The sequence below is a fragment of the Lampetra fluviatilis genome, chromosome 34 (genome assembly GCF_964198595.1).
Source record: "Lampetra fluviatilis chromosome 34, kcLamFluv1.1, whole genome shotgun sequence".
NCBI classification, from domain to species: Eukaryota; Metazoa; Chordata; class Hyperoartia; order Petromyzontiformes; family Petromyzontidae; genus Lampetra; species Lampetra fluviatilis.
In genome coordinates, this window is record NC_136308.1 from 83,983 (window position 1) to 97,983 (window position 14,001).

The 14,001-nt window shown below is 54.0% G+C and overlaps 1 protein-coding gene across 1 annotated transcript; it reads right to left on the bottom strand.

The window, feature by feature from the left end:
• Nucleotides 1-1,556: 1,556 nt before the first annotated feature.
• LOC144944401 (cyclic nucleotide-gated channel alpha-3-like) lies at nt 1,557-6,090 on the bottom strand. The gene is made up of 3 exons (XM_078872539.1): nt 5,969-6,090; nt 4,600-4,706; nt 1,557-2,953 (listed from the first exon to the last, which is right to left on the bottom strand). Exons 1-3 carry the CDS (start codon nt 6,088-6,090, stop codon nt 1,557-1,559), a joined length of 1,626 nt encoding a protein of 541 aa, XP_078728665.1.
• Between the last annotated feature and the right edge of the window lie 7,911 nt (nt 6,091-14,001).

Sequence of the window (14,001 nt, forward strand, 5' to 3'; positions counted from 1 at the left end):
GTTTATTCATCGTGCACCCAAGAAGTCAGTGTGTGTTTATTCATCATGCACCCAAGAAGTCAGTGTGTGTTTATTCATCGTGCACCCAATAAGTCAGTGTGTGTTTATTTATCATGCACCCAAGAAGTCAGTGTGTGTTTATTCATCGTGCACCCAAGAAGTCAGTGTGTGTGTTATTCATCGTGCACCCAAGAAGTCAGTGTGTGTTTATTCATCATGCACCCAAGAAGTCAGCGAGTGTTTATTCATCGTGCACCCAAGAAGTCAATGTGTGTTTATTCATCGTGCACCCAAGAAGTCAGTGTGTGTTTATTCATCTTGCACCAGGGGCGGTTTCTTCATTAGGGCGATTGGGCGACGCACCATCAATGTCATTCAACCACAGAGTCACGCTAGCCGTCACTGTGCCTCTGGATATAGTCCAATCAGCGTCATGCTACGTTCTGTGGAGTACCGCCTCTTTTTGGGCGATTTCCCTCCAGCTGAGAATCGCCCAGAGTGGTCCCATAGACTTACATTCAAAGATGTTTTTTTTCGAACGGGGGCGCTGCAATGCATTCTCTATGGCTTCCGGGAGGGCTCGCCCTAACGTGCTTACGTCATCATACGTGCCTACGTCATCATACGTGCTTACGTCATCATACGTGCTTACGTCATCATACGTAAGCACGTTTCATCCAACAATATAATTTGTTTCGATTTAAAGCTTTCGTGACTGCAGGGAATCATCTTCTTGGTTCTTTCGGTAAAGTCACGTAGAAGGGAAGTGGAATCTTTAATAAAAGAAACTTGAGTGGTTTGTTTTAATAGTGAGTATAGAAACAAACAAGATGTATTGTAAGAGTCACTTTATTTTTCATTAATATTAAAGAAGTGAAGTTGCCTTTACATGCTTAAGCTGTTAATTTATCCATTGCATGGGTGGACCTTATCCTTATCAATCATCCAGACATTTGCCCCCCCTGAGAGATTTTGCAGGAGCCGCCACTGTCTTGCACCCAAGAAGTAAGTGCGCGAAGCCTCTGGAGGAAGCAGCCACCCCCAACAATGAATTTTAATTAACACATCAACGTATTCAACACTTAAGAGTGGTGCAAGTGATACATGATATATATATAACCAAAGTTACAGTATTGAGCGGTAGCGCATTGACCACTCGTTGCAGAGGTTCACGGTTTGGTTCTGGCAGTCCGCCCTGGTTATAACTGCGGGTGTCGTCATTACAAATGCGTGCGGTCTGCTTCACAGATGTTAAAGATCCTGTGATTTCGTTCGTGAAAAGTAGGCCATTGCGTGCTGGCTTCATGGTCCAAATTTGTCAAAATTACACCGCTAATTACTCAATTGTGATAAGACACAGGAGCAACATCCTCCCCTATTGCGAAACTACTGCAGACTTTATCTGCGAAACAATGGTGACTCCCTTTGTGATGATTGCCCTGCACGATAAGAACGATCGCGCCAATACCCAACGTGCTCGATTATTATTATTATTATTTTATTCTGATGCAAGAAGTATATTCAGTGTCCTGCGTGTTGATGTCAGAGCCCACAAATTAATCGGTCCCACTGCTACCCTCGTGGGAATCCGCTTCGCCCCAGATGTGTTCCAGCTCGCAGAGCCGCGCGTTCATCCTCCTTTGCATGGAGCGGTGCTCCGCGAGCAATCGCGCCACCTGCACCTGCAGGGCCCCCACGGAGCGCTCCACGTCGCCCAGGGCTGCCCCAGGGATCGCGCAGCAACCGCCGCCGCCGCCGGGAGGCGCGGCGACGTCGTCGCTCAGAAGGGCCATGCCCGCCAAGATCTGCCTGCCCTTCTCCTCCATGATGTCGCGTGCCGCCGGGTATTCGCACAGCACCTCTTCTAGGTCGCCCTTCGAGAGACAAAATAGGTCCGAGTAACCGATGCTCCTGATGTTTGCCGTGCGCCGATTGCCCGCTCTGCTGCCGGTGATGTTCAGGAGGCTGATCTCACCAAAGTAGCTGCCCTCCGCCAAGACGGCGTGCAGCGTGACGCCGTCGTCCGCGACCACCGCCAGGTTCCCATCCTTGACAAAGTACATCTCCCTGCCGACGTCGCCCTTGCGGCACACGTAGTCTCCCGCGCTGTAGAGCTTGGGCCGCAGCTTCAGCACCAGCTCCTCCAGCAGCCCCATCTCGCAGTTGCGAAACAGCTCCACTTTGCGCAGCGTGTGCATGTGCACGTCGATGGCGATGGCGGCCCTGAGCGTGATGGGCAGCCGCCGCAGCGCCGCCTCCTCCTCCTCCCCGCCGCCGAGCGCCTTCTTGCCGAAGTGCAGGAACTCGAGCCAGGCCACCACCCTGCGCTCCGTCTCCCGCCCAATGCCGTGACGCTCGACGTACTTTCTCACCTCGCAGAAGTTTGCTATGAACCGCACGTCGGCTTTGTCCCGTAAGACGATGCCCGAGATGTACTCGACGATGGTGGCGAACGCGAATACGGTGATCAGCAAGTCGACGATCGTGAAGGCGAACTCCGCGTCCCGCTCGGCCCGGGGCATGTTGCCCACGGTGAAGAGGACGAGCGACGAGAAGAAGAGGGAGTGCAGGTACTGGTGCGCCGTGGGCGCGAGCGTGCCCGTCGAGGTGTTGGGGTAGACCCAGCCGTCGGTGCCAAAACCGATGTGGGCGGAGAGCAGGAAGTAGACGCACGCGTTCCAGTGGACCATGACGAAGATGTACACGACCAGCTTGAAGATGCGGAAGCTCTTCGGGTATTTCGTCCGCGTCTCGATTTGGTCGAAACAGTCGAACACGCACGAGACTCGCAGGAGGCGGTTGAACCGCAACTCGGGGCGGTTTGTGCCGACCCACAGGTAGAGGATGTCCGTCGGGAGGACGGACAAGACGTCGAGTTTGAACCGTGATGACTGCAAGTAGCGGTCACGGATCCTGGCCGTGTCCGTTACCAGAAACCCACGCTCCATAAAACCTGCAAACACCACATGGATGACGAGTTCATGGTGCAACCGCACACATTTAACTTTGTTTTTTTAAACCCAAACAAACATCCCAATACCTATAAATTACTCAATTTGGATCAGACTCGGCACATGCATATGAATATACTGCGCATGGCTCACAATTTCATGTCGGAACAATCCTTGCCACTGTGACGTTGGTGTCGGACGCATCTCACGCGACTCCTAAACCCCGTCAATCCGGTTGCATTCGATTGTTGTGGCCAACAATCGAAAGCCCAGAGAGAAGACTGGGGATGGACACCAGACCGGATGAAGTAGTGGCTGTCGCCAGACTCCGCAATGCCTGTGACGAGTTTGGGCTTCTCTCATCTGTGTGGCCCAGTTGATTTGCTGATGTCACTGTTTCCTAACTTTTATTCTCTTTTCCAGAAGGGTTGCAGCTGTTGGAAATAGTCAGGGTTTGTGGGTTTTTTGGGCATTGGGTTGTTCGTTCAATGCACGTGTCACGGGGTTCGTGAATGGCTGATCTATTAACATCTACACCTAGCAATATTGGAAACGTGACATTGAATGTGTTGATAATGAATTATATTATCAGCCATGCTGCAGTGCTACGCCGGGAATAGATCAACTTGTGTTGAGAAAGGTGGAAGGAGCGGTCCTGGAGCGATTGGTTACTCGGTGGCTGAAGTAGGAATAGTGTCTGATTGATATCGCATGCAAAATGCGGTGGGCATGAGGCCACGGGGTGGCAGAAACCCCGTTGGCTTGGCCACTACGGGGAGGAGAGGTGTTGTTGTGCCGTCGGTCTCGAGTTTGACTCTTTCTGAAATAAAGAGTTTGCGCTGGATGCCAGTGACCTGTGTCTCTCCTGCGTGCGTTTGTATCGCGCCATGCACAACGCTCGCGGTTGGATCTGAGGTGAGAATTTTGTTTTTCCACACACCATTGTAGAGCACATGGACACCTAAATGCCACACTAATGTCACGGAGCGAAAGCTCACTACTCCGTGTAACCACTCGACTTGGACAGCACGTACACAGCTTGAGCTGCGCTCACGGCCAACTGGACAACTGCCTTATGGTTGCCTGGATCGACTCGTCCCCACCAAAGGAATGTGGGATTTGTACCACTGCCTCAGACTGGAAACAGGAGAGCAGCACCACCTCAATGCTCATTTTAGCGAGGAATCACTTTTACTCTGCAGGTGTGAAATGTGTGTCAATGGCATAGTGAGAAGCGGTGGCACAGTGGTTAGCGGACAGCACTAATAAATAGGCGATCTAAGTTCAATTCACTTGCAACCAACACGAGTGAATATCTGATCCATTCGTGCACCACCCCTAGGTCGACCCAGCCTGAAATGAGTGCCTGCCACACCATCACGCCTAGGTGCGCCGTGCCAGTCTCCATAGCTGCTCGCTATGAGCACGCGAACCACACAACCTGTGGGCCATGCTGACGCGGTGCCGGTACCAGTGTGGCTCGCAAGGGTCACGTGGGAGTGGGGCTATGTGCTGACACGGTGCCGGTACCAGTGCGGCTCGCAAGGGTCACGTGGGAGTGGGGCTCTGTGCTGACACGGTGCCGGTACCAGTGCGGCTCGCAAGGGTCACGTGGGAGTGGGGCTCTGTGCTGACACGGTGCCGGTACCAGTGCGGCTCGCAAGCGCCATGTGGGCGAGGTAGACGGCGTCGCAGAGGAAGTCCACGGGGAGCAGCAGCGCGCCGTGCTGCCTCTGGATGTCTGGGAAGCTCGCCCTGCGACCCAGCAACAGCAACAACACAACAAGCACGCCATAGGCCTCAGACCTGTCCCTCCACATTCAAAACAACGTTTGTTTTAACACGTAGGCTTTCGCGACCAATATCACCCATAATAGATGTTATTTGGGTTAGATCGCGTAAATATATAAATGTGTCGTTAAAACCCGCCATCACCCGACACAACCAACTAGCAGGGGTTGTCACGTAAACAGAACGTGGCCAATTCGTCACTAGTGTAGGGGTGTTACAGAGGGGCTGTATACATAGGATCACACGGGAAACAAACACAGTGGGCGGGGCTTCGTGAGTGCACGGGGAGGTGCTCTCAACGACGTCCGCACAGGGCAGCCTGGGGGGGCTGGCCCCACCCCTCAGGGAGGGGTTTTGGTATAAAAGGGGATGAGCCGGAGAGCTCGGGGGAGAATGTTAAAGCTAAACCAGTGAAGACCGAAGATCGTCTAGCTAGAGCCCTGGACTCCCCTGGGTCGCCGCCCTTGTCAGGGCCGCGCAGGACCCTGCCAGCGGCGTGGTCCCGAGAACCAGAGCTAGTGCTCTGGGACTCCGGGTACCGTAGCCCGACTTACCAGTGTCGGGCCAGACAGCCTCCCCTAGCCCGTTAGTGGAGGACTAGGAGGTAGGTCAGAGATAGCAAGCAGTGTATTCCCAGCTAGCGGGTGAGGGGGCCGATACCCCCTCCAGTGTTGTACGTCCGCGGTTGTGACAACTGTTGCGGAATAAATACGTGTGCCTCAACCCCGGCGTCCAAGAGTCCTCAACGATATTACACTAGTACAGCACTAGTATATAGTAGTGTAGTGTATAGTAGTGTAAAGTGTAGTGTATAGTGTAGTGTATAGTAGTGTATAGTGTAGTGCAGGGGTCGGCAACCAAAATAACAAGAAGAGCCATTTCTTTACAATTCGGTACAAAATTCAGTATTTCAAGAGCCGCAATGCATCTATGTGCATACGTACATATCGTCAAGAAGCAGCCCGTAAAGAGCCGCATGCGGCTCCGGAGCCGTAGGTTGCCGACCCCTGGTGTAGTGTATAATGTAGTGTGTAGTGTATAGTAGTGTAGTGTATAGTGTAGTGTGTAGTGTATAGTGTAGTAAACTAGTAAAGCACTAACCGGTGTGTTGGAGAGCCAAGCCACAACATTTACAATCTGAGTACGACGTTTCGCCAGTAATTCAACTAGCTTCATCAGGCGACAGACAGATTTGTGGACAAGTCTGACTGCTGCTGCTGCGTCACCTGCAGACGACGGCGAGCCAGTTGTAGACGACGGCGACACAAGCCACGAGCTGCCAGCGGCTGTGCCACCCTCCGCCTGGCTCCACCACGCGCGCCTCGCCATCCTGCTCGCTAGCACACATAGTGGCGGTGTGGATGTAAACGGTATGTATATGGTATGGACTTTGTGTAAACGGTATGTAAATGGTATGTACTTTGTGTAAATGGTATGTAAATCCACACATGATTGAAACAGTTTCTGAGCACAAGCCCAAAGGCCCAAAATGTCAAGTAACCAGCCATATGCAAGATTTTTATAATTCTAGATTTTAAGCTTTCGTGACTGCAAGGATTCATACTCTTAGTTTTTTTCGGTAAAGTCACGTAGGTAAAAAAAGCATTAAAAATAAATAAAAACAACTAAATTAAATCACGACGTTTCGGAGGCAACACAAGCTTCCGTCTTCAGGTGGAAACCGTCACAGCTAAATTACTGTATCAAGTGAAGAGAGCTCTAAGAGACACGAGATTATACTGGTAGGAACGAAGTGGACCAGACCACCAATAGATTAATGTGTCCGTCCGTCCGCGTCCATCCGTCCGCGTCCGTCCGTCCATCCCTGTCCGTCCGCGTCCATCCGTCCGCCCGCGTCCGTCCGTCCATCCGCGTCCGTCCGTCCACGTCCGTCCGTCCGTCCGAGTCTGTCCGTCCGTCCGCGTCCGTCCGTCCGTGTATCAACATCGCCCCCTACTGCAAACACTTGGCATGACCCTGTCCGACAAGATGGCCGCCCGCTCCCCCTGCGATCTGTGAATTAAACAAGATGGCCGTCGCTTCCGGCGCATCACGGCAAAACTTTAAACTTCGCTTCAAAATTACTTTACTGAAACGCAGCACGTTTATTTAAAAAATTACTTTACTGAAACGCAGCACGTTTTTTTAACACAGAGACAAGAAACATTTATTAACACAGAGACGAGATACATTTAATCGCCTTATTTGTGCATGAAAAGCACGGCGCGAGGCCTAGTGCGGCAGGCTTCGCGAGGCCTAGTGCGGCAGGCTTATTAACACAGAGATGAAACGCAGCACGTTTATTTAAAAAAAAATTACTTTACTGAAACGCAGCACGTTTTTTTAACACAGAGACAAGAAACATTTATTAACACAGAGACGAGATACATTTAATCGCCTTATTTGTGCACGAAAAGCACGGTGCGAGGCCTAGTGCGGCAGGCTTCGCGAGGCCTAGTGCGGCAGGCTTATTAACACAGAGATGAAACGCAGCACGTTTATTTAAAAAAAAATTACTTTACTGAAACGCAGCACGTTTTTTTTTAACACAGAGACAAGAAACATTTATTAACACAGAGACGAGATACATTTAATCGCCTTATTTGTGCACGAAAAGCACGGCGCGAGGCCTAGTGCGGCAGGCTTCGCGAGGCCTAGTGCGGCAGGCTTCGCGAGGCCTAGTGCAGAAGGTGGTGGTGGGGGGTGGTGGGGTGGTGGTGGTGGGGTTGGGTGGTGGTGGGGGGTGGTGGTGGGGGGTGGTGGTGGGGGGTGGTGGGAGGGGTGGTGGGAGGGGTGGTGTTGAGGGTGGTGTTGGGGGGTCTTTAAATCTCACAGCGTTTCTTGTCAAAACAAACACTTTTAATTAACGTTACACTAGAATACAGTAATTTTTTCTTTAACTTCTCTATACCCGGTCGATATCCCTGTACCGGTACTAAGTATTATTCCTACCAGCCCACCCCGCAGGGTCCTGTTACTGGTAGGAACGAAGTGGACCAGACCACCAATAGATGAATGTGTCCGTCCGTCCGTCCGTCCGCATCCGTCCGTCCGTCCGCGTCCGTCCGTCCGCGTCCGTCCGTCCGTCCGTGTATCAACATCGCCCCCTACTGCAAACACTTGGCATGACCCTGTCCGACAAGATGGCCACCCGCTCCCCCTGCGATCTGTGAATTAAGCAAGATGGCCGTCGCTTCCGGCGCATCACGGCAAAACTTTAAACTTCGCTTCAAAATTACTTTACTGAAACGCAGCACGTTTTTTTAACACAGAGACAAGAAACATTTATTAACACAGAGACGAGATACATTTAATCGCCTTATTTGTGCACGGAAAGCACGGCGCGAGGCCTAGTGCGGCAGGCTTCGCGAGGCCTAGTGCGGCAGGCTTATTAACACAGAGACGAGATACATTTAATCGCCTTATTTGTGCACGAAAAGCGCGGCTTCGCGAGGCCTAGTGCAGAGGCTTCGCGAGGCCTAGTGCAGAAGGCTTCGCTAAGTCTACTGGAGAGAAGGCTTCGTGAGGCCTAGTGCAGTAGGCTTCGCGAGGCCTAGTGCGGCAGGCTTCGCGAGGCCTTGTGCGGGAGGCTTAACACAGAGACGAGATACATTTAATCGCCTTATTTGTGCACGAAAAGCGCGGCTTCGCGAGGCCTACTGCAGAGGCTTCGCGAGGCCTAGTGCAGAAGGCTTCGCTAAGTCTACTGCAGAGAAGGCTTCGCGAGGCCTAGTGCAGTAGGCTTCGCGAGGCCTAGTGCGGCAGGCTTCGCGTGGCCTAGTGCGGGAGGCTTATTAACACAGAGACGAGATACATTTAATCGCCTTATTTGTGCACGATAATTTTTTCTTTAACTCCTCTATACCCGGTCGATATCCCTGTACCGGTACTAAGTATTATTCCTACCAGCCCACCCCGCAGGGTCCTGTTATACAGGTTAAGGGGGGGAGCCAGGAAGGGGCCGTGGGGGGGGCTAAGTTAAGCCGCCTTTTGTTATGCTGCAGGGGGTCAGGGGGACGGAGAGGCGATGGCGAGCGGTTGTCAAAAACGAAAGTGACCAACTGTACGAAATGGAAATGGCTGTACAATTATAAGGCAGCTAAAGTTTGACTTGGTTGATGACATCTTTCCAATGATTGCTCAATTTAAAACCATCCTCTCGGTTGAAGTTGTGTCTATGTTTGTATATCTGGATGGCTTCGTGGACACATCTTTGGTAGTATCCGGGAGGTTTGCAGAGCACTTTGGTATCGGAGAAAACAATATCATGAGAACCCGCTGTGTTGAAACAATGATCAGCTACGGCCGAAGAATTCGTTCTGCCGTGTTTCAAATCTGATTTGTGCTCGCGAATTCGGTCATAAATATGTCGTTTCGTCTCCCCGATATAGCAGTCACCGCAGATACAACTCAATTTGTAAACACCGGGGTACTGTAAGTGAGTGGGTGGCTGGTAAGTCTAGACCTGCAGTGTGGTGAGTGGGTGGTGAGTGGGTGGTTGAGGTGTGGCCTGCAGTGTGGTGAGTGGGTTGCTTGAGTCTAGACCTGCAGGGTGGTGAGTGGGTGGTGAGTGAGTCTAGACCTGCAGTGTGGTGAGTGGGTGGTGAGTGGGTGATTGATTTGTGCCTGCAGTGTGGTGAGTGGGTGGTTGAGTCGAGACCTATAGTGTGGTGAGTGGGGGTGGGTGGTTCAATTGTTTAACGCTGTGGTTTCCAAACAGCGTAATTGGAGGTGGAAACGAGAGCAGAGTTTTCTTTGGGGAGAAGCGCACACGCTGGTTTTGCTGACATTGGCAGCCAGTTTGAGTGACGTGAATTGGTTTTGCATTAATTGCCGACAAAGGGGCAAGGGCGAGGTTTGTTTAAAGCAGTCGGCGGTGAAACGCGAAGCGGTTTCCTCGGCCGTGTCTCTGTAAACACACGGGGGGGGGGGGGGGGGTTACAACGACTCGAAGCCCAGGAGACACTAGGACACGCTCGTGCTCTGGGCTTCTCGTGGACAGTTCGTGTGACCCGGGGTGGCACGTCCGTAGATCGACTCGGTTGGACTCCCGACACGCGCGCTTCGTGTGACGCCTCGTGAACTCAAACCCCGTGCACCTCGTCAAAACGACTCCACAAGAAACAACACGATCTGGCTGGCTGCACCACAGCAGTGTGTTAGTACATATTCACACGAAGTATTTAATTTGACGTTTCTGCAACATAGTTTCAATTGTACTTGTATAGATTTTAAAAGTTTATGCACTTTCGTTCAGAGTAATGTGTCCTATTTTCAGTGTTTAATCCCGTTTCAACTAAATAAAAGTGAAAACGCATCGCACCAGCCACGCGACCTTATGGGAGTGCATCATTTCAAGAGCATCGGTTCAACACAAACTGGACCCGTTTCACAATTCAGCGTCTCATCAGCATCTTTAATTATCCTGGAGAAATCCGATGAGCCCTGAAGCTCTTTTTCACATGTCCAGTAGGGGGCGGTCAGAAAGTTACAACAAACAACACAAAGTATAGGGAAGGTAAGCAAGTAATTAATAATAAATACAAAGAAAGTAAACACGTCCAAATTGCATAAGTACATCAATTCCCAAACTTGGACAAGGCATCAAAACAAGAGGGAAACAGTCACTGATCACACCAAGACAACAACACAGTCCCTCAATAACATCGAACTATCGACACGTAGTAGGCAAGGATGAAAGTTACAAATCAACATTCAGGCTCGCTGTGACCAATGCTGGTGACCTACCAGATATTTGTAGGCAGTGAGCCCCTCTCTTTGTGCGAGATATGGGTCGGAATTCGACACAAAACTCCATAGAGTGATATACACAAAACAATAATGATATATTAGTTGTGTACTTTGTTATATCTCCCACGATGGTGACAGGAATTGGCGTTCGTTGGTCACGGCAGAGACGGAGGCGACCGTCCAACTCACCTCTCCACGCTCGCCGCCTCCTCCTCCATCGCAGCAGCAGCAGCAGCGACGACGACGCCGACGTCCGCGCCGAGAGTGCGGAGCGCCTCATCACCCCCCCACCACTCCCCCCCCCACCACTCGCCCCCCCCCACCACTCGCCCCCCCCCACCACTCGCCCCCCCCACCACTCGCCCCCCCCACCACTCCCCCCCCCACCACTCGCCCCTCCCTCACCACTCGCCCCCCCCCACCACTCGCCCCCCACCACTCCCCCCCCCCCACCACTCGCCCCTCCCTCACCACTCGCCCCCCCTCACCACTCGCCCCCCCCACCACTCGCCCCCCCTCACCACTCGCCCCCCCCTCACCACTCGCCCCCCCCACCACTCCCCCCCCCACCACTCGCCCCCCCTCACCACTCACCCCCCCCAACACTCCCCCCACCACTCGCCCCCCCTCACCACTCACCCCCCCCACCACTCCCCCCCCCTCACCACTCGCCCTCCCCCACCACTCGCCCCCCCCCCACCACTCGCCCCCCCTCACCACTCGCCCCCCCCCCCACCACTCGCCCCCCCCCCACCACTCGCCCCCCCTCACCACTCGCCCCCCCCACCACTCGCCCCCCTCACCACTCGCCCCCCCCTCACCACTCGCCCCCCCCACCACTCCCCCCCCCACCACTCCCCCCCCCCCCCACCACTCGCCCCCCTCACCACTCGCCCCCCTCACCACTCGCCCCCCTCACCACTCGCCCCCCCCCTCACCACTCGCCCCCCCCTCACCACTCGCCCCCCCCACCACTCCCCCCCCCCACCACTCGCCCCCCCCTCACCACTCGCCCCCCCACTCCCTCCCCCCCCACCACTCGCCCCCCCCACCACTCGGGTGGAGCAGGGGGGTGGAGCAGGGGGGTGGAGCAGGGGGGGGTGGAGCAGGGGGGGGCAGGGGGGGTGGAGCAGGGGGGGGTGGAGCAGGGGGGGGGTGGAGCAGGGGGGGGTGGAGCAGGGGGGGGCAGGGGGGGTGGAGCAGGGGGGGGTGGAGCAGGGGGGGGGTGGAGCAGGGGGGGGTGGAGCAGGGGGGGGGTGGAGCAGGGGGGGGGGTGGAGCAGGGGGGGGGGTGGAGCAGGGGGAGGGGGGAGCAGGGGAGGGGGGTGGAGCAGGGGGAGGGGGGAGCAGGGGAGGGGGGTGGAGCGGGGGGGGGGTGGAGCAGGGGGGTGGAGCAGGGGGGGGTGGAGCAGGGGGGGCAGGGGGGGTGGAGCAGGGGGGGGTGGAGCAGGGGGGGGGTGGAGCAGGGGGGGGGGGGTGGAGCAGGGGGGGGGGGTGGAGCAGGGGGAGGGGGGAGCAGGGGAGGGGGGTGGAGCAGGGGGAGGGGGGGAGCAGGGGAGGGGGGTGGAGCAGGGGGAGGGGGGAGCAGGGGAGGGGGGTGGAGCAGGGGGGAGGGAACAGGGGAGGCGTCGTCACGAGAGCAGCGAGGCGGAGTGGCGACACTGGCTCCCCACAGCAAGGAGGGACTGGGTTCAAGTCCCCGGCCATGCAGGCGTCAGCGTGGAGTTTGTATTCTCTCCCAGCGTGCTGCTGGAGTTCCTCCGGCTCTTCTGGTTTCCATCCACAGCTAAACAAATGTCACTGGTAATCAGTCAAACATCGCCAATGCTGAAAATGTACCTGCAAATGGCTAGACGAGGTGTACAGAGCGCAGCAGCAGCAACATCGCCCTCTACTACAAACCCGTGGCAGGACCCTCCTGAAGAAGAGTATTGAGACTCAAAGAGACGTTCTTGAGACTCGGCGATGTGAACAAGTGCAATGCGAATGAATCACGTCCGATGGCATTTCTCATGAAACAGATTCAGGAATGTCGCGACGTCCGGGACGGTGTCGAGCTCGTGGAGTCCGGGGCCCGCCAGGAACCCTGACCAACAACCATAACCTGACCAACAACCATAACCACCAACAACCATAACCTGACCAATAACCATAACCTGACCAACAACCATAACCTGACCAACAACCATAACCACCAACAACCATAACCTGACCAATAACCATAACCTGACCAACAACCATAACCACCAACAACCATAACCTGACCAATAACCATAACCTGACCAACAACCATAACCACCAACAACCATAACCACCAACAACCATAACCTGACCAATAACCATAACCTGACCAACAACCATAACCACCAACAACCATAACCTGACCAATAACCATAACCTGACCAACAACCATAACCACCAACAACCATAACCTGACCAATAACCATAACCACCAACAACCATAACCTGACCAATAACCATAACCTGACCAACAACCATAACCACCAACAACCATAACCTGACCAATAACCATAACCTGACCAACAACCATAACCACCAACAACCATAACCTGACCAACAACCATAACCACCAACAACCATAACCTGACCAATAACCATAACCTGACCAATAACCATAACCTGACCAACAACCATAACCACCAACAACCATAACCTGACCAACAACCATAGCCTGACCAACAACCATAACCACCCCCCCGGAGAGCAGACGCGTGACTCGTGCCCTCTCTTGGCAGGCGTTATTATATATAGATGTATGCATTCTTAGTCGGTGATTGTTATTTGCCATTAGCCGTAACGAAACTTATCAGCTTGTTAGCGTCTGGTCTCCTTTGTCCTGGGATTCACAACTACATGGTTTGCGATCAACCAGCAGTGGATCGTGGCCACCTCTCGCGGGTCAATGTCGGCGGGCTGAAGGAACCTCTCTGCTGTACTCCCATTTCGTGAGCGTCTCACGGCCATGCACGAACTGTTAGCAACTCTTCGATATTAGCATCGAAGTAAGTTTAGAATCTCCAAGTGCTGCTTATGCATCCAACTAAATGCGTCTTAAAAATACTTTATTAGAATCATTATTTAGCCTGGAGGAATCCGACGAGCTATGGAGGTGTTTTTCACAGACGTCCAGTGACAAGAGCACACGGCTGCACTGCGGCTGCACTGCGGACCTGGCTTGTTCTCGTCACGAGGCGTCACACCAACCGTGGGACACGGGAGTCCAACCGAGTCGATCTACGGCCGTGTACGCTCCTGCGTCTCGAGTCGTTGTGACCCCACCCCCCTGTGTTTACAGTGACACGGCCGAGGAAGCTGCTTCGCATTTCACTACCGACTGCGTTAAACCAACCTCGCCCCTGCTCCCCACCACCCGTCCACACGGGACACCACCACCTGCGTGGGTCAGTGTGAGAACCACGTGCAGAGGAGCGCTGGTGTGCGTGGGGTTCACCGACGTGGAGATCGTCGTGAATTGAGCCTTATTTTGA

Excerpts from the sequence above, each read along its gene's own strand:
- LOC144944401 (XM_078872539.1), bottom strand. The coding sequence starts at position 6,090 with ATGTGTGCTAGCGAGCAGGATGGCGAGGCGCGCGTGGTGGAGCCAGGC. Across the intron at positions 4,707-5,968 it reads TGGCTCGCCGTCGTCTGCAG|GGCGAGCTTCCCAGACATCC; the intron begins GTGACGCAGCAG and ends GCTGGGTCGCAG. Across the intron at positions 2,954-4,599 it reads GGCGCTTGCGAGCCGCACTG|GTTTTATGGAGCGTGGGTTT; the intron begins GTACCGGCACCG and ends TGGTGTTTGCAG.